Source organism: Chenopodium quinoa, unplaced genomic scaffold (assembly GCF_001683475.1).
Source record: "Chenopodium quinoa cultivar QQ74 unplaced genomic scaffold, ASM168347v1, whole genome shotgun sequence".
Taxonomy (NCBI): domain Eukaryota; kingdom Viridiplantae; phylum Streptophyta; class Magnoliopsida; order Caryophyllales; family Amaranthaceae; genus Chenopodium; species Chenopodium quinoa.
In genome coordinates, this window is record NW_018743518.1 from 609,650 (window position 1) to 635,057 (window position 25,408).

General features: G+C 35.2%; 3 protein-coding genes across 3 annotated transcripts in view; 1 reads left to right on the forward strand and 2 right to left on the reverse strand.

Moving 5' to 3' along the window:
* LOC110739998 (serine/threonine-protein kinase TOR-like) overlaps positions 1–366 on the reverse strand; it is a 30,212-nt gene extending 29,846 nt beyond the window's left edge. Inside the window, exon 1 of the mRNA XM_021920481.1 lies at positions 24–366. Within this exon, the coding sequence (XP_021776173.1) occupies positions 24–134 (111 nt within the window). The 5' untranslated portion in view covers positions 135–366. The remainder of the gene's footprint in view (positions 1–23) is intronic.
* A 6,145-nt stretch (positions 367–6,511) lies between these two features.
* On the forward strand, positions 6,512–10,926 carry LOC110740002. Its single transcript, XM_021920485.1, has 3 exons — positions 6,512–7,250; positions 8,033–10,344; positions 10,438–10,926. The coding sequence occupies exons 1-3, from the start codon at positions 7,043–7,045 to the stop codon at positions 10,504–10,506; spliced, it is 2,589 nt and encodes an 862-aa protein (XP_021776177.1). The 5' UTR covers positions 6,512–7,042; the 3' UTR covers positions 10,507–10,926.
* A 3,675-nt stretch (positions 10,927–14,601) lies between these two features.
* On the reverse strand, positions 14,602–19,395 carry LOC110740130. Its single transcript, XM_021920627.1, has 3 exons — positions 19,081–19,395; positions 18,685–18,923; positions 14,602–16,368 (listed from the first exon to the last, which is right to left on the reverse strand). The coding sequence occupies exons 1-3, from the start codon at positions 19,393–19,395 to the stop codon at positions 15,786–15,788; spliced, it is 1,137 nt and encodes a 378-aa protein (XP_021776319.1). The 3' UTR covers positions 14,602–15,785.
* Positions 19,396–25,408: the final 6,013 nt, after the last annotated feature.

Below are 25,408 nucleotides of genomic sequence, written 5' to 3' on the forward strand. Positions count from 1 at the left end.
GGAAGCTGAAATTGAAGACAAACCTTAGGAATTCCTTTGATGCAGAGATCAGAGAGAACACGATTGACTGCGTCAAGGTTGCCATAACCACCAGCAGCAGGGTTGAAGCGCAAGGACGAAGGATTCGCCGCCATTGAAGGAGGATTTCCAAAACCCTAGCTCAATTCATCGCCATTAAATTAATCTTCAAATATACGTAGTAATAATGATGATTAAAAAAGGGGGGTTTAGGTTGAAGATGATAGAAAAATTGAGAGAAAAAAAAAAGAGTGATGATATTGTGAAATTGGTTTCGGTGACTCACTCTTCTCTCTCTCTTTCCAAAATGTTAGAGCTGGGCAAGTGTGTGAAGCGTCGAATCGACGACGATGAAGATGGGCTGGAAGGATGTTGGTAGATTGGTAGCAGACTAGCACGTAAGTTGGTATTCAACGTGTTGGACTGTTGGGTGTTTGCTGGCCCACCCGTAGAGATGAAAATGGGTCGGGTCGGTACGAGGGCTAGGCAAGTTAGGCATGATCGTACGACATGAATATGGTCTAATTCGGTATGGCACGAGAGAAATGCTGGTAGGCCATGGGTCGTACGTGAGCTTCATTTTCAAAATTTGGCATGAATCCAGCACGAGCACGTTAGGTCAGTTTGCTAATTTTTACCAATCTAACAAAACATATAAAAAGTATTGGAAATTGGATACCCAAATTAGATTTAAACTTAATTGTCTCAACTGTGGCAATCTATTTACAAGCCCAATTGTCATAATGTATAGACCTCGTAAAATTAAGTCAACCTGAATTATTTAATTGCATCATGCTTTGTATATATTGAGAATTAGATGATCTAATTAGCTTGGAATTGAGCTATCTCCACCTTCCCAAACAATGATCGAGGCCAAATTTGATTCCAACTTGATCGGAAATAGAAACTAGTACAAATTAACTTCAACTTATCATTATTGTTCCACATAGAAACTAAATTAGATATCAAAGTCGATAGCTTGAGAACGATCCTATATTTGCTAACTTTTAGTTAGCATGTGCAAGTCTCCGATTATGGGGTAGCTTAGTTAGGTGAAAGACATCCTCGTTGCTCAAGTGGTCTAACCTTATAAGTGAATTTGAATTACATGACATTTCACATTGGATGTAATAGAACGATTGAATTATATAACATATTCCGTGTGTGATAATGTCATTGTAAATAAAAGAAAATAGGAACATGTTAAATAGACTTATTGGTATATAGCAATCATGGCATCATGCTATAATATTAAGCACTTCTTGAATAATCCTCATTAAAGGAAAATGGGAACTTTTTTTTTAATATTTCATCCCTTTTTAAATACATGCAACAAGTAGTTGGCTTTATATTACAAAAATCGTCTTTATATTGAATGGTTTGGTGTTTTGATGAGCCCTGCCTTATTGACTACAACTTATGTAAAGTATTCAACAACTAGTAGGCACCCTCTCTTTCAAGAGGATTCGTGGCATGTCAAGCCCTGATAAGGTTCTTTGCTTTGTATCGAATTCATTAAAAAAAGTCAACTTATCGCATATCCCTACCTTATAAAAAGTGGGAAAAAAAAAACTCTTATGAACAGTGTTAGGACATATATACCGCTTAAAATGTTAATATACCCATGCCCATTAATGTTAATTAGTATATGTTTGTCTCTATGTGTTTTCCCTAGAACGATATGAATACTTTCCACCTTTTCCTCTTTTCTCCTCTTAAACGTCCCTTCCTCCTCTGTTTAAACAAACTATTAGTTCTCCATTAAAGCACCTACCGAGATTTCTCTCCTCCATTGAAGAAGTTTCTAAGGTGAGGTAATTAAATTATTGAATATCAATTTGACAATCTAGGTATATCGTTAATTTTTTGACTAAATTATTGAATATCAATTTTACAATTTGGGTATATCGTTAATTTAAATTGTCACATGATTTGATATATGTATGTGTGTGTGTTTTTTTTTTTTTTGCAGATTGATTGAGTGGCTTAACAATTTGAGAGGAATAGGTATGGCTTCAATGTAGTCGTGGTTTGATTATTTACTCCATTAGTTTAAATTTTTATCTGATTATCATGGTTATTTTAACAAATCAAGATACACAATTCATGTCAAATCTACAAAAGAGCTGATGGGTATATAGAAATATTGCAAGAGAGTATCAACATTCCCTTTTTATTGGCAAGCTTATTGTTTGTGGTTGGTGCAATTCTCAATAGCCACAACCCGCGAGCAATCAAGATGGATTTACCATAGATAGGCTCATGTTACTTGCTTGTAAGTCATTTTTTTCCCAAGCTTGTGATATTGCTCTGATTTCCCATCCTATATCTTGCGAGCTAGGTCTATGGTTGTTACGAGACACAATACATCAACGAGCTCCCCAATTAAGTCTTAATATAGTTGAGGATGTTATGGTGTACTACAGAGTACAGACTCGTATAAACTATGGGGCTCACTTTTCTTTGACTTCATTCTTCAATTAAAATCATGAAACCTTATAATTGTCAGTATATATGTTTTTAAGCTAATTAAATGTTGTACAGTAAAAATTTAATCTATGACTTCAACTTTTTTTTTCTTTTTTTTTTTTTTTTTTTGGAACTATGACTTCAACTAATGAATTAATGTTAAAATGCATGTAGGGTAAAACATGGGAATGATTGGGCATATTCGGAAGCTTACCATTGTTCATAGGAGAATTAATGAATGTGGCAAATAATGCAAAAAATATGATTTGACGAATTTGTTGTCTTGTTGAGTTTTTTGGGTGTGATTTGGGTTAGATCTACATGGGTATTTTATACAGGTTTAATTTTGCAATTGTAATTGATTTTATACATGGGTATTGTTTTAATTATTTGTGATTATATCGTCTACAAGTGACCTTTTATTTGTTCATTTTTTTTTACTTTCTATGCTCTCTACTCTGCTTGTTTTACAGAGGATTCCTTATTCTGATCTTGATGGTCTCAATGAATTGTGGAATAAGGGGGTTTTCACTTAACTACTTGAGTATGCTCATTTAATTACCCTTTATTTATGTAATTGAAAGTCTAAGTTATTATGATTTTGTTTAATTTGAGTTAAATTGTCACCAAATTTACATGCCTACTAATATAATGGTGGCGGACTGACGATTGATTTTCTTTTTTAAAATTGTTTTAATATTATAATTGTTTTAATATTGTAGAATACCAAATATCCAACTTGCAGCACTTTATACTTTGTATATTTTCTCATATGCTCATCAAGATTGCTAGATATATTATTTATTCGTATAATCCAATTTCTACCATTAACCCTTTTTTTCTAATTACAATTCAAAAGTTCCCAATTTGAAAAAAGTGATGTTGAACAAATATTATGATAAGCCGTGTTTTGTGCATAATTGTTAGCCTCTTTTTAGTTGTTCTTATTAGCTTTACTGAGTATTTTAGTTCATTTTGGTCTGATTTGGTTTAGTTTCGATGATTCGATACTTTTATGGGTATTTTCTTTGTTTTTGATGTATTTCAAGATTAACGAAGCTAATTTAGAGATTTTATGAAGTCATGAGGCTAAACCGAGGCCCACGGACCTTCACGAAGCTCATTGGTCGAAGAACGAGTCACTTAGGCCTTTTTGGAGTGAGGCACGCCCATGCCCAGCTTAGGCACGTCCGTGCCTGAGCCTCAGAACTGAGGGAAATTCATTCGAAGTGAGACACGTCCGTGTCTCTAAGAGGCACGTCCGTGCCTGCTGCTACCTTCGAATCTGCATATGAGGCACGTTCGTGCCTGGATTCCAGAAGACTTGAAGTTTAACACTCGATGTGAGGCACGTCCGTGCCTCTTAGGAAGACTGCGCGATATATTTTTGTTGCGTTTTCTTATCTTTTTAGGAGTATAAATACTCTAGACTTTATATTATTTCTTTATGGAGTATTTTATTAGCATCTAGTTTTTATTATTAGACCTAGTTCTCTCTATTATTTTTACATTGCTTTTGTAATTCAAGATTCAAATTCTACTTTGACATTCTCCATTTATTTCAAAATTTGGTATTTTCTTTTCATCTTTTGTTTCTTAATTATGTTTTCCTTGATTATTATTGTTATTGTTTCTTTCAATATGTGTGAGTAGTTTTCTTAGTCCAAGATCTAGGGTAGCCCAATTATGATTGATGCATGATTTATTTCTTTAAATTCTCTAATAACTATTACAATTGTTTATGCTAAATTAATTGTGATTATGCCAATACTAGATTAGAGATAATTAGTATTGTTATTATTCCATAGTTTCAATCACAACGAGAGTTGGGTTTTAACGGAATTGAGTAAATTAATTTAGGGTTTGAAATTCATCACGAGAGTAGTTGAATTGATAATTGGGAAGTGAAGTAAAGTGTTTCATGTCTCTAATTTGCATGATACCATGAGAATAGGCTTGATTGTGGGTTAGGGAAGCCATTGATACTCGAGAGAGGTCCTTGGTATTGATTAGAGTTTGCTTTTCCCCATGTTAATTGGAATTGTATGTTAGGGGTAGATATATAATTGCATCGATAATAATTGTGGTGATACTTGATCTTGGATGTTTTAATTTATTGATTTATTATATCCGTTTGATTTATTCTAAGTTTTCCATACATTATCTTTTAGTTTATTCCACCATTGTTTGATTCTTGCTTGGTAATTACTTGAGTCTAGATAATTTAGGTGAACCTTAGTCTCTTGGGATTCAACCCTTACTCGCCCGACTACATAGTTAGGAGGAATAGTTAGGTTATTTTTGTTAGGTACGCGACACACCTATCATATTATCTTGAAGAATATTAATATTTTGATGATTTAATAAAAAAATTAATTTATAAATATAAAGTCATGACATCTATGAAGAAATTCAAATCTATCAAATATGAAGTACACGACAATTATAACAAATGTAAACATGTTATTGCAAAGTTAATTTAGATTTTAGAATTAAAGATGTTTTATAAATACATTTGTACAATTTATTATTTTAATCAAAGCGCATTTGGAAGCTACATATTTCGTTTTAAAACCCATTTGTTTTATTTGTTTACGATGAATAAAAATTTGTTATTTCAATTCATTTACAAGTGTGAAATGATACTTTTGGTTTATGCGCTTTATTCTTATACAATTTACCACAAAGAAAGAACATGTGATCAATCTTTCATATTATACATGCACACTATGTAATGTTCTTACTACACTATATGTAAATTGTATCATATCAGTTATCATACATTTTGATCTATTGAGGCGAGACGTTTTATAGATGCTTTGCTGTTTCTCATACTCTAGCAGGGGAACATCAAACTTGCTCTATTCTTTCTAAAGGTTCACTACACTGAAGTTTAATAGTTTAAAGGTACTTAAGATTTCATATATCATTTCATGTTCGTAACTATGTACAATGTACAAGACTACAAACTACTAAAATGATTTATACATGTAACTAAATCAACCGCATACTGAAGGTGTAAAGACAAGCCAATATCATTTTAAGACATTGGCTAGCCATACCGCGTATCGCACGCGTTGGCTCCCCTAGTAATGAGAAAGGGAGGAAGTACAAGAAATAATTAGTTAACCTCATCAAATGCATGATATAATATAAAATTTCATTTTTTTTTGTTTTTGTTTTTTTGTGTGTTTAGAGAGCCACAAGGACCGGTAATGAGAATCGATCGATCTCAAGATCTCCTGGAACCGAAAAGGGAGCTCTAACCACTTGAGCTACACTTCACTCTCTGAGATTTTCATGCATATGAAAGTCTTGTCACGTGACACTTGAGTTTAGTGGTAGATCTTGAACCTAAACGTAATAGGAGCCAAGGTTTATTACTTATTCACTAATCGTATATGATATAGATCTTGAACCTTCAACCTCTTGATAAAAAAATACTTATTCACTAATCGTATATGACATGACTTCTTACATAAAGCTTTATGTCTATATGTCTAATAACTCAATAAAATTGCAAGTGTAGGCCCTATAAGCCTCAATAAAGATCCTTCCTTACTTGAGTTTGAGTCTTACCATTAGAGATTAAAAAGTAGGTTGTCAAATATAAAATTAACACCGGGTTATAATTTTACCAACCTAATCAAAATCATATCATTGCATTTTCAGCCATATTGTATGGTGAACAAACCTCAACTAGAGCACTATAACCATCAACAACACCCTTAAAACATTTTTTTTTTGTATCTTTGTATGTCTAATTAAATTCTGAGTGTTACAAAAAAAATAACAAAGAAGATGTGATTGGGAATGGATTTGGGAGAGGGATATAGTAGAAGTTAAAATCAGACCAACCAAGGCACGGGCAAATACGTACTTATACTGTTTTTTAGGGGCAAAATAGTCCGAACACTGTAGATAAAGATTTCCTTGTTAAGAGACGTTGCTTATTTTCATGTTCTGGTTTTTAAAGGTTAGGTATACTAAGATTTAGAAACGCCAAACCTGACATTTAACTCATTAATCTTTAACACCAAACATAACCTTCAAAAACTTAACATCACCTAACTTTCAATTTTTGTCTCTTTAAAGTTAGTACCACATTAATCTTTAACTCATTGCTAACACAATTACAAAAATGCTACTAGTATTATGTTTTTTGGTCAACATGTAAAGATTTTAAAACGGCTAACAAACCCTACAATCTCGTCACAAAATCAATTACTATTATACTCCATATATTTTCAACTTTCCATTTTCATATGATAACACCATCCAACGGCTCCAACCTTTTAAACCCAAAATCACATTCGAAATCTTTTCTCAACTTCAACGGTCGAAAAAAACCCACCCACTTAAATTCCAACACCACCTTCCTAAACTAGCCGTTATACTATACTACTCAAAACACTCCTCAGTTCTTCCCTCTCCCAATTTCTCCTCTGTAAACAGCAAAAATCTCAAAATTCGCTTCCAAAAAAGATCCAAACTTTGCCAAAAACAAAATTAACAATCGAAAATCTGAATAATATTCAAATCCAATTCAATATCAATGGTGATTAGTTCCTCAAATAGATCCCCATCCCCAATTTCAATACGATCAAATCCTAACCCTAACCCTAATTCCAATTCAAGAAATGATCAAGAACGAGAAGGGGTTGGTGTTAGGAAGAGTTTTAGTGGATACCCATTTGCTAAATCTTCCATTGCTACTCAACCCAGAACTCTTACCCCCAATACCCCTGTTAATAGTCCTGCTGGTAACCCCATCTATCTATCTCTCTGCTTTTATTTTATTAAAATTTGTTTTAGAATAAATAATGATTCCTCAGTCAACTAATTAATTACTGTGTTATTTAGATTTTAAAGCGTTTTTGTGATTGTTAATTTTTTTTTTCTTGTAATACGAAGTGGTCAATTTTTTGTGATTTGAATTATTGTGAGTTCATCTAATTTGATGGAGCTTCTGAGTGTGAAGTTTTTGTGGTTAATTATTGAAATTGTGGTGAAATACAATTATAGTTCCCGTATTATACAATTATAGTTCTTTCTAATTTTACACCCTTTGTAAAACATGATTTATTGCTCTATAATTTCGTCTTTTTTAATTACATTGCTGTATGAAGATGTTGTAAATGCTGTTTTGATCACAGACCTTATCTTCGGTTAGATTCGAAGCGGATTTTGTCATTGTTGTTGTTATTGTCAATTTGTCATCATGATTAATTAGTATTCCCAATTGAATTGTAACTTTTTTTGCTATAGGTCGTGATTAGTTGTATTGATCATTTTTCCAATTTTATTATTCTTTATCTATATACTTCATATCTTTTGGCATTTATTGTTTGATTTGCTGAGTAATGTTTTGAGTTCGTTTCCAACTTACATAGTTTGTAAGAAGTAGTTCATGTGGTAGAAAATGTGGGATTGTATTATTGATCATATTTTCAGTTTTTTGGTATTTTATAATCTGTGTTTATTTTTTTAGTACAAAATTTTTGTTGGTTTGGTGAATGATATTGAGTACTTTTCCAAATTATAGAGTATGCTAGAAGAAGTTCATTTGGTAGAGAATGTGGGGCTGGCATTGGAGATCATGAGCAAAAAGAGAATGAAAGAGATCCCAATTTGAGGCCGATTGCACGAGTTCGATCCCCTTCTGTTTTAAAGGGAACCAAGAACTTCATGTCACCAACAATCTCTGCAGCCTCGAAGATCAATCCATCGCCAAGGAAGAAAGTCTTAGGAGAGCGAAACGAAGCCATTCGCACTTCTGCTTCTCTGTCTGATGGGAAATTTCATTTCTTTTCGACGAATTCATTGGATTTTAGTGGTGAAAATGAGTCAAAAACAGACATGGGCACTCCTCCTTTCTCAATGATTTCAGATTTTAACAAAGTGGGCAATGAGGTCTCCAACACAGAACTCGAGAACAAAGTTGCTGATTTAAGTCCTGGAGTAGGAAAGATTGAATCAGAATCTGATCTAGTGGTACTCAGCCCTGAAATACCCTTGAAGTCCACTACAAAATCTCCTAAGATTTTACCTCAAAGTGAAATGCCTAAAGTTGTTGCTGATTATAATGTGGGTTTGGATATCAAAAACAATATTTCTTCTTCACCATCTGTGATTGCTCCTCTTGATGCTGACCCATTTCATTCACCATATGATCCCAAAACCAATTTTCTTTCCCCTAGGCCTCAATTCCTTCACTACAAACCCAATCCTAGAATTGAAAGCTATATCAATCAAGGTGTAAGGTTGGAAGATGACTTTGGTTCGGATTCAGTTTCTGAGGCTGAGAATAGTGATGAAGTCCAGTCAGAAACTTCACAGGAAGTACAAGAAGAAACTTCTTCTTCAGCTGAGCCTTTATCTTCGGAATCAAGCTCCCCGAAAAATGAGGAGCTTGATGAAATTGTTGAGTCCAAAATTGAGCCGAGGACTCGGTTTAGTGGGAAGTGGAAAGCTGTCACTTTCCTATTTTTTATCCTGCTTGGCACCATATCCTTTTCCATGTATTATCCAGGAGATGGAAATGCTATAAACCAGGAAAAGATTATTTCTCGGATTTACAGCAATTCTCGGGTAGCTGCTGATCTTGCCAAAGATAATTTCAATGTGCTCTTCTTAAATGCCAAGGTGTTGTCTGCTCAATCAGTGGGTTACTTGTCCCAAATGATTTCTAAGGAAAGAGAAATTAAGTTTAGTCCATTGCCATTTAGTAACTTAACTGGTTGGCAAGAAGAGGAGGTTGAGAATGATTATTTGGTAAAAGGTTTTGAGTTTAGGCCTTGGTTGGGAAAGGAAGTTGGAGTAGATACAGCAATGAAAAAAGCGGCTGAAACTGTCATCTTTGAGGATGAAACAGAATTGATAAAGCTACATGATTGTGAGGCGGATGTATTCGAACAAAGTTCTGGCCTTCCTATCATTGACCAAGTGATAGAGGAGTATGAACCCGAAAACACAGAAGAAAGTTCTGTGCTCGAGGAATCTGTATCTGAGGATGATGCTATCGCCAAAATGTCTGAAGAAGCATCACTGTCTGACAAACCAGAAAGACTAGAAAAAACACATGTGCTTGAGCACAAGGATTCTGCTGTCAAGATGACTGAAGGATCATCAGTGCTTGATGATCCTGAAAATCAGGAAGCAGAACATTATCTTGTAACTTCTGCTGTTCACGATGAGTCCCAAAGTGATTTGAAGGTTGAGGGTCAACCATCTTCATTCTCACCTGACCCTGAAGTTCACTCTCAAGTTACAACAGCAAATGTTCCATTTAGTGATGTTGAGTTATTGTCTGAGGAAAGCGAGGAGGTTAAGGTTCAATCAGTTTCAAGAAGTTTGGTTGTTGAAGGTGCAGATTTAATTTCTCAGATTCTTGAGGCAAGTGAGAGAAGTTTGGCTCCAATTACAGCAGCAGTCAGCTTGGTTGTTTTGTCTCTATTGGCTGCCGCAGCCTTTAACTTTGTGAAGAAGTCAAAGAAAGAGACTCCAGCAGTTTCAACACCTTTAGCTGATGCTCATGTCGTGCAGAAGGAAAATTCATCTTTTGTTCCCATAGCAAGGAAAATCGATCCTAAGGTCCGTGAGAACCCATCTTCCTGCAGCGGTCCAGTTGAGGTAGATATGATTGGTGAGTCCTGCCCCTCAGAGTTGAGCAGCTTCCAAAAGACCTCATCTTATTACAAGAAGACGGACCCAAGGGGTAGCGATGAAGCTCAAAGCGTGGAAAAGAGTTCTAGGAGGAATCACAAGAGAGAGTCTCTTGCTTCTTCTTCATCTGAATACACAATGGGTTCATCTTATGGTAGTTTCACCACTTACGGCATAGTACATTCCAAACAAGTAAGTTCTCAATTAAACTGATAAACATAATGTGGCTTTGATTTTTGGTACATACAATTACTAACTAGTGCTTCATTTTAATGAACTTTACAGCTAGATGACGAAGTGGTGACTCCAATCAGGCGCTCAAGCAGAATCAGGAGCAAAGTCACTTCTCCGTGACAAGTTGGGAGTTTGTTTGTTACTCTGAAGTGTTGCTTCTTATCTAGAATTTAGTTTCTGACTACTAGCTCATTGTTTTTCTGATTCTTAGCAGGTGCCACAATCTAGTTTCTGACTTGGATTGTAACTACTAGTTATTTAGCTGATGACAGTGGCATATTGTAGGATAACTTGCCCGTTTCTATATTTGTCATGGCAAACCTGGTTTGCTGTAGCCCGTATCTATATTTGTCATGGCAAACCTGGTTTGCTGTAGCCCGTATCTATATTTGTCATGGCAAACCTGGTTTGCTGTATTTTTTTTTTTATCAAGCTTGTCTCTATATTATTTCATTTTAAAAAGTAATGCCTTCTGCTTTTAATGATAAGGAGTTATCTCAGTACCGGAACCACCCAAACAACAGGCTCATTCTCATAAACCAACTTAGCATCGATTAACCGTGCAAACAACATTGCTAATCCAAAGTGTCGTATCAACATATAAATTCCATGGCGCGAGAAGGCTGGTTCCAAGCAAAATATCTGAAAACCCTTGGGATAAACTTAATACAAGTTTGTTTTAGGATTACTTCATTAGGGACGCACTATCTTCATAAGGGACTTATACAACGTACATAGAACGATTTGTACAACGTCATATGTCATCTTCTTCACACGTCCTATGTGAAATATGAAAACATCCTGAGATCTTTGATTCAAAAGGGATGAAGAAACTTATTCTAGGGATATAATAAATAAAATATCATTCTTATACCAACCATATCATACCAAATGAGGGGTGAAATATGTAAACATCCTCTTTTCTTTTTTAATGGACATGTAAACTGAACAAGATCATTTATGTATCAATGTATGATAAGAAGCACTGCCAAGATCAGAGCAAAACCAATAAAACTAGTGGCAGCCTACAAAGAGGAAAAATTAAAGGCAGGTAGCACAATGATACATAAATCATTTAAATCATGGCAGTTTGTTGCCCTTGTTCAACCTCTGTGTGTCTCCTTGCTTAGCCCTATGCTCTCTGAACTTACCTTTATACTTCAATACACATAACATTAACTTCATTAAGGGTGTAGAAAGTGACAACACATTATTATTGACTCCCAATTTTAAATATACAAACTATACTATACAAAAATTAACCTAGCTAATATCTGTGCATCACTTTATGTAGAATAAAAAATAAAAAAATAAAATAAAAATTTGTAAATTGTAATACTCCCGGTCTTTGAACGATGTTCCTACTTTGAATTTAATTGTTTTTATCTCACAAATGTCAAAGTGGAAACAACATTTAGAAATGAATTGAGTATTAAAGAAAAGCAACATGTAATAGTATATTGGAGGGGAATTATACCTTTTTTCTTAAACCAATGCATTATTTTTTATTCATTACATGATGTTTGCTCTCGAGTAACACATGATTGAGTTAATCTTAGGCTCTTTAAACATGATATTGGATAGGTAGAAATTTTGAGAATTGAATTTTTAAATTATAACTTGATCATTATATATTAATTGTGAGAATTACTTCTAAAAAAAAGAAGAAAAAAAGTCCTTCAATCCCACAACCTAGTTAAGGTCTTAAGTATGTACCTTAACAACAAATCTACAATCTTGTACATATATGACAAGATAGTATTCTCCAAGTACATTCCTATAATCTCAAGTGAGTATTTGTATTTTCTTTCTGATTGGAGTTTTTGACATATGTATGAGAGTTACTCTATGGTCTATTTTAGTCTATAACAATGCAATGTAAACAGACATCTTTGACATATAATATGACATGATGATAGTTTGGATCTTTACGCACACCAACTCATCATAAGTCATGTTTATCTCGGAAATTCAAGAAATGATGGTAATGGCCTAGACTATGCAATAATAAAAATGTAAAATTGGCAAAATTACTAAAGTAAATGACACATTTGTTATGATATTCAATCAAATTACAAGAACAATGATCAAAACCTTGCAAAATCCATCGAAATGAGCTATGAAGGCATTATCAATTACAAATAGGGTAGGGAGATTTCAAACCCATAACTTATGTACACGACGGACCCTGGCCTCCTCAACTTATTGATACACTTTAATAGAATGTGGTAGTTGTACATTGGAGAACTACACATTCCAACACAAAAGCAAGAGAGTGAAAAAAGAGGCAAGAGTAAAGACTTTGGGCATGCCAAGAGAAGACTCAAAGAAAGTGAGAGTTGTCAGGCAATTAAGTCAAGGTCAATGTGTAACAGCTTTGCGGTGTAATAACTAAATGTAGGTACAACATCATGCATATACATTACATGTATAAAGTGACGAGCAATCCCTGTTCAAGAATCCCTGAGTTTCTGACCTCCATATTAAATGCTCTATTTTCCCTATTTTGCATCATAATACAATCAATGCAATTGCCTCATACTGTTGAGAACATCAACATTCTTCCAAGTTGCATAATGCCAAAATGTCTTGGATTTCGATCGGTTGATTCAATTTTCAAACGTGTAAATATGATTAATATTGGTTGTTCATGTTGGTATAGTTATAATCTGATACGAAATAACAACAGACGTAGTACGGATTATCTCCTTACAATTTAATTTCACGAATCAAGATAATTACTTTCATTATTCCATTGTGATTGAAGGTTTGTTTTGCATGAGCAAATAAAAGTTGAGCAATGGTAAGTTTGACTGTATGGAAATACGAGGATAAAACAATCAAACTAGATGTAAACGGAAGGTTAATTAAAATTCTCCAACAAGGGATTCTCTAAACAACTAGTTACATTGTACTTCTAAAATAAATATTGGAATTCTCTAAACAACTAGTTACATAGTAGCATATTCTAGTGCATATGATAGTAGTAGCATAATAGGGAACTTATTAAAAGACTACTTACTATCTTTAATTCTTAGAATTCAGCTTGAACAACCAAAAATACAAATTTCAGGAATAAGTAATATAAGGCTCTTATGTTTATGTATGAATTTAACATCTTGTAAAGTTATAAGCAAAGGAAAAAAAAAAACTAATTGATTCTTATACACAAAAACCGATATAGTCATGATAACCTCATCTCAGAGATGAGCAAAATTATTCAATCTCATATTTTAATATTCCGAAAAATCCCATTATGTGGCATGGAAAACCCAATATGATCATATAAATGACAAGATCGAATATCAAAAAATAACCTTGCGAAAATTAAAGCTCACCCACACAAAGAAATTAGCAAAATAAAGGAATTGAAGAAAGAATAGAGATCTAAAGAATGATGAATTGATGATCATCATATATAAAACTTTAAAGAAATTAGCAAAAGGAATTGAAGAAAGAATAGAGATCTAAAGAATGATGATCATCATACATAAAACTTTCAGCTTCATATATAGCAAATTAGCAACAATCACAAAAAAAAAAAAAAAAAAAAAAAAAAAAAAAAAGTGAGAAAAAAACAATAGACTACTTCACTACTTAAGCTAAATACAACTAACTATTCAAAAAAATAAAATAAAATAAAAATAAAATACAACTAATTAAGTTAAAAACCTCAAAACATTTCTACACGATGAAATTAAAATGAATAACACTCATATTAAACAATATAATAAGCCTTATTACATGCCCTAAAATCATATCTTAATTTACCTATTATTGCAATGGATTTGAGCCAGTTGGAACAAGCCGTTTATCATCCAAACCCGTAACATTTCCAACAAAATTATCATCCATTACAACATTATCTTCCTCGGACTTAGACTTGGACTTGAACTTCTTTTCCGAATGTTGATCAACTCTAAATTCATTATTTTCCTTACTACTTTCACTAGAAAAAATAATGGAACGAGCCGCCGACACAAGAACACCCCTATCACGAGTAAGAAGCAAGATTAGAACAAGAAGCAATAACAAACCAACCCTCATCTTCCTTGCTCAACTCGTACTAGTTATTGAGTATATGTTTTGTTCGTTGTTGGAAATATTAATCGCGAAAACGAAAGATAAGCAAGAGAAAAATGATTAAGTCAAGCCATAAGAGGTTAAAGGCCGTATATATGGGTTTAGGTCATAAGGTTGAGTTTAAAGGGCGGGACCATTTATTTATATATAAATAGTTTGAAAGGTGACCTTAGAGAAACTGAAAGAGGGACAAAGGGAATGCTGTTGAGTGTAAATTTGAGACTTTTAAAGAAAAAGTTTAAGATTTTTTTGTAAAATAAATTTACAAATATGAAAATATATATGAAGATGATCAATTTTATATATGTCTCCTCGGATGAATAATGTACTGTTGAAGTAGTAGAAGTGATCAATCAACATCTTTTACTGTATGCACCAAACCATCATTTATTGCCTTTTAATAAATTCTTCTACCCTTTTATTTATGCATATTTTTCTTTTTTTGGGATTTAAGAGTTTATCATACTATCATGCTAAATGTGATTCAATTGGACAAAAAGTAGCTGTATATATACGTAGAATATTAGTTTACCTTGTTGCAGACTCTTACTTTCAAGGACAAATTCATTTATTCATAGTGTTGTGAATTGGGGAGTGATCATGGTCCATTCTTAGCTTAATTTCCTTAATTAGTTTGTGAGAAATTAAGCGGTTGCAAAATTAGTCGGGGTAAAAATTAGTCGAGGTGTTAAAAGTATATTACAATAGTGTTATTTTCTCAATAAGTCATACATTCTAAATTTAATATTAGCAAAAAAAATTATAAAATAATAGTGGGTCCTTTCCAAATAAAATGTTTATAAAGCTATGGATCTTGTGGTCCTTAATTAGGGAATGGACTAACTGAATTTGGGCTTAGATTATTAAAGTCCAAAGTATAAAATTAACTTCTTACCTTGATTTTATTACTTAGTAGATAGTCAAATATTAATAACAAAACAAAAACTTCTAAATTAAAGTTAAGGATTTCCTATCTCAAATTTAAATCAATCAATGATGTGGGGAATAGCTTGAGTGGTTAGAGCTTCCTTGATTCTAAGAGATTTTGGGATCAATTTTCATTACTCCCTCTTATGGCTTCCTAAACACCAAAAAAAATACAAAAAAATAAATAAATAAAAAAAAAAAAATCAATAAATCACATATAGAAGTAATTAATTATTACGGAGTACATTACAAGACCCCAAATTTTCGAATGTCTGTAAAATCACAACTTTGAACATGCTATTAATCAATCATATGAAAACGAAAAGAAGATAAAATCAAACTAAAAATACGCTTATGCAACGAAATTGAATCGTGAATTTTTTTACAAACTACTCATCAGCTCCATTGCTCTTTGGACTGTATGCCTCGTTAAGATCTAAACCAGACTTTGGAGTATTTGCCGAAGAACCAACATTATTATTGTTACTCCAACAATTACCAATTTTAGATGCAACATTATTCATTAATTCAATTAAAGAAGTCATAATTTTCTCAAGTTCTTCCAACCCTAACCCTTCAACAGGCTTTTGCCACCAACACAAATCTTGCTCATCACTACATGTTGCACCGTGCAATAACTTCTCTTTGCCTACATGCTCGTTTGTAACACTTGACGAGTCTAACGACAACGACGAAGACGATGACTTTGAACCATTAATGTACCTATTGATGACTTCATCAGCACTTGGATGGCCAAAAGAAAAGACTTTACCCGCGCCAGAGAATGTAAGGACCGCGACTTCTGCGTTACATAAGGTGCATAATTCACTAGCCTTCTTGAAAACACCCTTCCTTCGTTTCGTGAACGTAACTTGTTTCCTTGCTTTGTCTTCTATTTTCTCAATTGCGATTTTTCTTTTGCCTAGTGGTTTTGATTTCACTTCACTTTCTTCCGCCATTGACATAGTTTTGCTAATAAAATCAATAACAAACAATTAATACAAGTGTTCAATAAAATAAAAAACGTAGCATAAGCTTATATTTATAAGAGCTGTGCGCTTAGGGAACAAGCTAAGACTTCCATTTAACGCGGTAAATAAATTAGGAAATATAAGATTTGATATAAGTATATAACAGAATAGATTATGATATATTATGTCATAAATATCTCATAAATATATTTCATAAAGGAAAGTTTAATTAAATTAGGGCAATGGTTTTTCCAAGTCACGCAATATTATTGTTGCCAATTATATTAAAATACTGTTAATATAACAATAACCTTTCTCAATTTATACTGAATACTCAGTAGCGCTGACGTCGATTGCCTGCTGGCATATCTTTTCCGTAATCTTTCTGGTCATATCCGATTCATATGAATAACATAATAAGATTGGGATTAAAAACACATTCATTGTTATAAGTTGCTACATAGGATAATTAGTTGCGACTTGCAAGTTTGTATTGCGTATTAAATATTAATCCATTTCTCGTGCAATTCATATATGCTCACGGCAATTTATAGCCCAGTTGATATCAAATTATAAAGTGTTACCTTAGGCATATCCCTCGAGAAGAGAGCTAACACACCCTTACGTATGTAATTCAATTCGTCTAGCTTATCATTCCAAAAGTTAATGGGGAGGAATCATAATTCGATCATTTCATAAAGGGAAAGGTTAACTAAATTAGGGCAATGATTTTTCCAAGTCACGCATTATGATTGTTGCCAATTATATTAATAATATTGTTACTAGAACAATATTTTTCCTCAATTTATAATGATAATACTTAGTAAATTAAAAGCATAGTGTTGACGTGGATCACATATCTTTTCAACAATCTCTTGTGAATGTTGTAATTTTTTAATTTATTTTTTATTTTATTTTTTTTTGTGGGGTGAATGTTGTAAATTTGAGGAGTGCGTTATTGGCAAATTTAATTACAGTACAAATAAACCAACTAGATAACTTTATGATCATAACCAATTTACAGAGTATATGAGTAATGAATTAATGATGGTGTTGTTGGCAAAATCATATTTACCTCCCTTCTCCTTGTCTCTGTATTTTCCTCTTCTCCCCAACTACCCTTTGGCTTACCCTTCCAATTTTCTATTTTTTTTTTTTGTTTCCCCAATTTTCTTGCATAGAACTATAGAAGTATAGAACCAAAACAATGAAAATCCAAAATGTTCCAAGTCAACTTATCTCAGATTCTTGTTTGTTTTTGTGCTGCGTGAAAATCTCATGATCCTAAAACAAAAACAAAAACCAAAAAATAACAACATGACAAGACCACATTGTCCATAAATGAAGTACTGATGATTTGTGCTATAATATACGAGTATATACAAGCACACTATGAATATCTCATAGAGTAAGGAATAGCTCATTTGGTTAGAGCTATTCTCTCGATTCCATGAGATCGATTCTGTCCCAGAAATTGACGTTTACGAAGAGCAAACAACTGTTCTAGGATACATATACTGATAAACTGCTGGTATCACACTAGTTGCATAAATGTATGTTGCATCATACACTATAGCAATGTATCATTAAAAAAAAAAAAAAAAAAAAAGTACTCTTTGAAGGCTGTGCTAACCACACAAGGTTTGACTTCAAGCTTGGTCAGATATGAGAGATTGCTTCTCCTAAGAACATGAGGATAATCAATCAACAAAATATATACATACGTAACAATACTCAATTGTTGAACAAAACGCAGCCATAAAAAAATCATGGAATATATGAATACTTACGGAATCTGGCAACAGTTTCCACTTGTTTGAAGCAGCGTTTCTAGCGTGATGAATCATCGCAACATAATGAGTGACATTCGGAAACAAGTTAAAGAAAAGTAATTAACTGTCACATACACCAAATTAAAGCTAAGTGTAACACATACGACTAACCATAGCGTGTGTCAAAGAAGGATTCTCACTCTTTATCTTCTTCCTTTAAAATCAAGTAGACAAAAAAAAAAAAAAAAAAAAAAAAAAAAAAAAAAAAAGAAGCAAAAAATTAGAGAAACTCTACGAAGCGAATAGTTAAAGAGAGAAGATTTAGAACATAGGCATACACCAAGGCAGTGAAAGCAATGAGAGCACCACCAGCACTAGCCTGGCCATCCAAAAAATGCCATATAGTCAGCACCCAGTATAGTAATACGAAGTATTTTTAAGTACCTCCGATCCATTTCTTATTAATTACAACAAATGGATTTTTAATGTTTCACAAACATGCATTAAAAATATTAATTAATAGGTTAGAGATGGATCGATCTTACAGCACAGATTTTCCCTTTTTAGCCTTTGATGATCCCTTAAGAGACGGAGTAAGTGGTTTATATTCCTCAAAGGACATCAATTGTAGACCTTGAAGACCAGCCTTATGCCACACCTTAGAACGGTAGATTTTTGCGCATCCATCAGTGGTAACCGTGGCAGTAAACGTAACGTAATACATCGTCCCAGAAGCCGGCTGATGGATGGCTTTATCGAGAGATACAAATTTCAAACGCTTTCCCTACCAATAATAATTATTGACATCAATCATGATTCATGAATCAATTTTCCACATACCAATTTAATGACAATATACTTCCTCCGTTTCTTATGATTTGCAACAAATAAATCTTTTATGTCTCACAAATAATACCCTTTTGTTGCGAATAATAAGAAACGGAGATAGTAGTATAATTACGTGGCCCATCTTCAAAATGTTTCTCAACTGCGTATTCAGCAACAATAGTAACACATTCCCAATCCTCGGAGGGACGGGGAATGGGTATAATGCGGCCGTACAAAGAGCCGGTACAGCCGTCGACGTCAAAACCCATGGTTTGGGTAACCTTGTCATTATAATTATCCATTTCTTGTTGGGTCATCATACGGTGACGCTGTCTACGTTTTGATAGATATTTAGCAGGTCCATAAGCAATTCCCTTGAAAACATTCAAGCCGGCGATGTTTCGAGGCACAAAATCCCCACCCGCCATTGATGAATACCCTAATCTAAATCATCTTGGTAAATTTAAATAAATAATTAACAACAAATAAACAAGGAAATTGCCAAACAAACCCTAATTAAACTAAATCCCTTGCAGAACACCAAATAAACAAACCGACACTAAATTCAATAAAAAAAGGAATTTAGAAGTTGGGCCTTTTGCTAAGGAAGTTGGATCCAACCAATTTTGGAAGTTTGAGCCTTTTGCGGTCCACCAAGTCCAGTGTGTTCCTTTCAGCGTTATTCTAGCCTTCAAACAGGATATCCGGTTCATCATATCCACTCTTTGTTTTCTTGAATCTTTTAATCTGATACTCTATCTGTTTTTAAATAATCGATAATGTTAAACTTGACACACATACCAAATTACCAATACACTAATTTAACCTTAGATATATTAATTAAATATTAGTAAAAGAAAAATAACTTGACATTATGAAACTTTATATTAATACCTCTTTAACAATGTATTTCATGATAACATTTACTTTTATACATTACTAATAACCCATGGTCAAATTTATAGTGAAAACAAAAGTTAAACATGCTAATTATTTAAAGACGGAGGAAGTAGCTGAAAACCAAAAATGATTCTTAGAGCGAGTTAGGAACACACATCTACATATTTATTGAAAACCTTCACGTTTGTACTAGGTAGTATCAATTTATTTATTTTTTACAAATTGAATTAAGTTTTAAAATATTAGTAGATGATTGTCCTTAGCTTGAAACCTAATTAGCAAAATTAAATTGTCGAACCCTTTGTTTTTTTAGGTCCTTTTAGAAATAGATGCATGAATGTCAATTTTTAAGTGTTTTATTAACCAAAATTTAGAAATGATTGGGTCCAATCTACTCTAACTGGGCTGGTCTACAAATGATTCAATTACAAAGCCCAAAAGAAGGTTCACTCTCCTAATACATGCTAAGTTAGTCAAGGGCCCGGTCAACATGGCAAGCCTATCTGACCTCAAGGCCCAATTTATCTATTTGAGTAAGGTATAAAAACCTTGACTTCTCTCTCTCTCTCAATTCATTCACTTTAAGCCTCAAGCATTAACTCTTTTGCATATCTTTCTCTCTCTAAACACTGTACTAACTTCAGCATTGGAGGGGCCTTCCTAGGCATAACCCCCGAGGTCAATTTACGTGGGTTCGCTGTGCAGGAAACCCTCGTCCCAGTCATCATTTGGGTCGAGTCCAATCTTCATCCCACTAGAAAGGTCCAGACGAAGGACCCGTTGTTTTCACACAAAATAATTTGGCACCGTCTGTGGGGAAGACATTCAAAAACAAGCCAAAAATCTACCATCTTAGCAACATGACTAAGAGCGGAAAGAGTGCCAAGAGCACCAAAAAGAATGGTCCTTCTTCTTCGAAGAAAGACCCAATTCCATCTTCACCCTCGAAGGAGGGACCACCTTCTTTGTCATCTTCCGAGGCTACCTCGTCGAGGAATGCTGCTTCGGATAGGTCACCTCGCAACATGGGTCGCCCGTCCAACTCTTGGCGATCGAGCCGGTAAAACGCTAAGAGTTCTACTCCTAGCCGCCATTCCCAATCTCGTCCAATGAGGACGCCCCAAACGGGACCCACTTCGGAGGAAATGGCAAGAGCCCTCGCTACCTTCATGGACTTCATAAAGGCTCACGCGAATCAACATCTCCCACTTCCGGCTCCCTCGGTGCATACTGACACCATTGACCAACCGAGGCACCTGAGAAGGAGAATCGGGCCGGAGGAAGGAGGACAGGTTCCATCCTTCAAGAAACTCGAGCACTGGGAAGAAGATACTTGGAGAACAGAGTGGGAAAGAAAAAGAAATCCCCAGTTCTTTGAGGATTCCGAACCCCGAAGCCTCAAGAGCAGCAACATCGCATCCACGCGATTGGAGCTTGCTTGCCGAAACGTTCACGAACGTATCGGTTTGGGGGAGGGGAGTGTGCACAGCACAGCCGCCTCACCTACCCGAGGGAACCGCGCCTGACCCTGCACCGTCCCAGTCGAGTACGAAAATCACTTCTACCTCTCTAAGAGGGGGGAAGCGAGGTCCCATCAGCTGGATACAAGGGGAAAGTCATGATGGTTCCCACTAGTTCCCCATTTCAGAGCTGGATTCTGGAAGAGCATGTGCCGACGGTCGAAATCCCGGCATACATCACATATAATGGTACTTTGTATCCGAAGGACCACATCGCCTCCTACGAGGGGCACATGTGCTTGAACCCCAGGCCCGAAACGACCTGGTGAAAATACTTCCCAACCGCTCTAAAGGGTGTTACACAAGCGTGGATCTCTAAAGGAGTAAAGGAAGGTTCGATAAACGGTTGGAAGGACCTTTCTAACAAGTTCAAGAGCAAGTTTTCTACGGAAAACCGCTGAGAGAAAACAACCGCTGAGCTGATGAGCCTGCAGCAAGGGGAGGAAAAAAGCCCTCGAGACTATCTGACTGACTTCAGCAATGAGTCGTCCAGAATTACAAGTCTGGACCAAGAGTTAGCCGTTTTCGCGCTGCAGAATGGGTTGTAATCTAGAAAGTTTCTTGCTTTCATGGTCATGCACACTCCGCAGACCTTGGAGGAAGCCCTTGAAGCTTCGGACAAGTGTATTCGAGCCGAGGAATGGAAGAAAACCAAGTTCTAATCTCAAACTGGGACTGGTAAGGCAAAAGGACAACAGTCTAAAGGTCAGGGCCAGAGGAAAGGGAAGGCAAAAGACTCAGAACCATCCTCAGTAGCTGAGCTGAAGAAAGAGAAAACCCTATTCGTAGGGAAATATGAATCTTGCACTCCTCTTGGTCTTCCACGTGCTAAAATTTATAGCATAACGAAGGACGAGCAGAAGTGGAAAAGGCCGACGCCACTACCATCGTGGCATAAGCAGAAGAATAAAGACCGATGGTGTGAGTTCCATGAGTCTCCTAGACATCACACCAAGGATTATATCTAGCTGAGAGATCAGATTAAAGATATGGTCTGAAAGGGTCACCTGAAAAAATATATCGCGGATCGTCGCAAGGAGAAGAAAGCCGAGCAAGACTCTCGACAACAACTGGATTTCAACCGGAAAAAAGAAAAGCTGCGGGATAAAGAGCATCCCGACATTCCTGTCATTTTTAGGGGGACGAGCTCCCGAAATGCTCGAAAACGTCACTTGAGGGGACTGAACCATCAAGTCAACCATGCCTCCATCCAAAGTCTAAAGTCTCTGGTGCCGAACATTACGTTCAAAGCCGAAGACTGCCACCGGGGGGGGGGCATACCCCATGATGATACGCTGGTAATCATCATGGGGATCGCTAACCACAACGTCTGGAGAACCCTCGTCGACAGTGACAGCGGAGCACACATCCTTTTTTGGGATGCTTTCAACCAACTGAAGCTACAATCTAAGGACCTAAGTCCAATACCCTACCCGTTATCTGGATTTAACGGTTCTACAACATATTCAGATGTGAAAATCATACTTCCCATCACCATCGACAGAGATCGAGCATCTCAGAACGTGATGGCCGTGTTTTTGGTCATGTACGTTCCATCTGTTTATAATGTGATCATGGGGAGACCCATGATCCATCAGATTCAAGGAGTGATCTCCACGTACCATCAAATGATGATATATGTTTCTCACGAAGGCCACTTTGAAAGAATTCAGGGAAGCCAAGTGACTACCCGAATATGCAACTACCTCAAGCTATCCAAAGAAATGAAACTTGACTAGCAGACTGAGTCAATTAAATTGACCGAAGGATACCCAAAAAAATGTGTTAGCATCGGCCTCAGATTCCATTCGAACATTCGGGTTGAACTTATCCAACTCCTTCGGGACAATAGAGATGTGTTCGCTTTCTCAGCAGCAGACATGCCTAGGATTGATCCAAACCTCATCTCCCACAAGCTGAACGTCGACCCCACCTGTCGGTCGGTTAAGCTGAAGAAGTGGAATTACTCCGCTAATAAGAACCGAGACATCGCAGCCGAAGTTAAAAAACTTTTGGATGCAGATGAACCCTGTCAATATCCGGAATGGCTGGCCAATGTGGTGATGGTTCAGAAGGCAAATGGCACCTGGAGAATGTGCGTTGACTTCACGGACCTAAATAGGGCTTGTCCGAAGGACTTCTATCCTTTGCCGAGGATCGATCAGTTAATTGATAAGTCTATTTTATATATATTTTTATTCCCCATCCCAAGGTCATATTTGTGCTTATTTGAGCTATACGAAGCTATTTTTTATTACTAAGATACGTTTTCTAGTGTTTTTGTAGGGTTGGTGTTATTTTGCAGGAATTTGTAGAATTATGATAATTCTCGAGCTTATTGAGCCACTACGAAAACATTAAAGTCGGATCGTATTTTATGACCGTATGTTTAAAGCCCAAGGTCGAGCTAATTAATTTTGATTAGGTGATTAAGGGCTCGACTTGTAAAGAAGTCTAAGATTTAAAAGCTTAGTGTATGGAATATGGACCAACCGATCAAGCAAATGAAGGGTTAAAGAGCTCAAGTCAAAGAAAGAAGCCCAAATAATATCTTATACTGTTGCCGGGCCTAATTGGGTGAGGTTCATTCTGGGCTGTCAAAATCATAGCAATATATTTTGTAATCTTGGTATCATCATCGTGGGAATGCACGTGATTGTTGGGCTGCTTAGGGACTTTGATTACTAGATTTATTTTGGCAGGTTTATCATTAGTTTTAGTGAAGCTAGGTTTACTTTTCTTAGTGGACTTTTAATAGGATTCCTTTTCTTTATAAGAGAAGGAGTGGTACTAGTTACAGGAGGTTTTTACGGGGGGTAGTATTAGTTTCCTTCCCTTTTTTAATTTAGTTTAGTTTTCTTTTCATATATATCAAGATTCATTAGTTTATTTCAATACTATTATTCTTCTTATTTTAATTATTACTTTTGATTATGTTTTCTTTAATTGTCTTGCTTAGTTTAGATTTAAATATGTGCGAGTAGTTTTATTTCTAGGGTTTGTGGGGATCCTTGAATAAGACGAAGGGGTAATTTATTATTGTTGATTATTGATGATTGATTAATTTCCTATTGATTGATTTAATACTATGCAATTAGATTTGGCCAGGTTTAATTGTATGAGTTTTGCAATATTGATTCGAGATTCGAGAGATGAGAATTAATGTTTAGGCTTAGTTTCAATAGGCATGTTAATCTATAAATAATGGTTAGGTCAAGATTCAAGAGATGCGGTTTTATACCGGTAGATTAATTATGTGATTATAATACGTAGCGAAAGCCCTTTATAATCTGATTAATTTATGCATTGATAATTGATTGTTATGTTTTACCCTGAAGTATTATTTATTGGTGAACCTATACCCTAGGCCTTTTATTATTGATTCCCCTTCTTTAATTTGCTTAGTTTAAGTGTTAGTTTAATTCCCACAATACAAATTGGTTACTTGATAATTTAGATTATAATAATTGATTAGGAATAAAAGAACATTGTTTCCCTGTGGATTCGACCCTACTTCCCTATCTACTTTAGTTAGAGGACTTAGGAATTACTTTTGATTAGGTGTCGACTCGACAAATGGCCATGCTCTGCTTAGTTTGATGGACGCATTCTTGAGGTACCATCAGATCTTGATGCACCCCGACGACCGAGCAAAAACGACATTCGTTACGAACGCCGGGGTGTACAACTTCAAAATGATGCCCTTCAGATTGAAAAAGGTCGGGGCAACATATCAAAGGCTGGTTGATCAGGTCTTCGCCAAGCAAAAAGGCCGCAACATGGATGTAACACCCCAATAATACTCTCTAAAAGAAAACCTGCAAAAACCTGTAATAACCTGTAAATACTTAAAAATAATTAGCTGTGAGAGAATTACTGGTGTGCTATAGCCACGTGTTAAAACGTTAAGGCTAGTTTCAGAAATCAGCAGCGGAAAACTAACTTAGTTTTAAAAAGGAATATTAGTTTCAAAACTAAAGTCAAAACTCAATTTAGTCTTACAAGTTGGAACCATAACGAC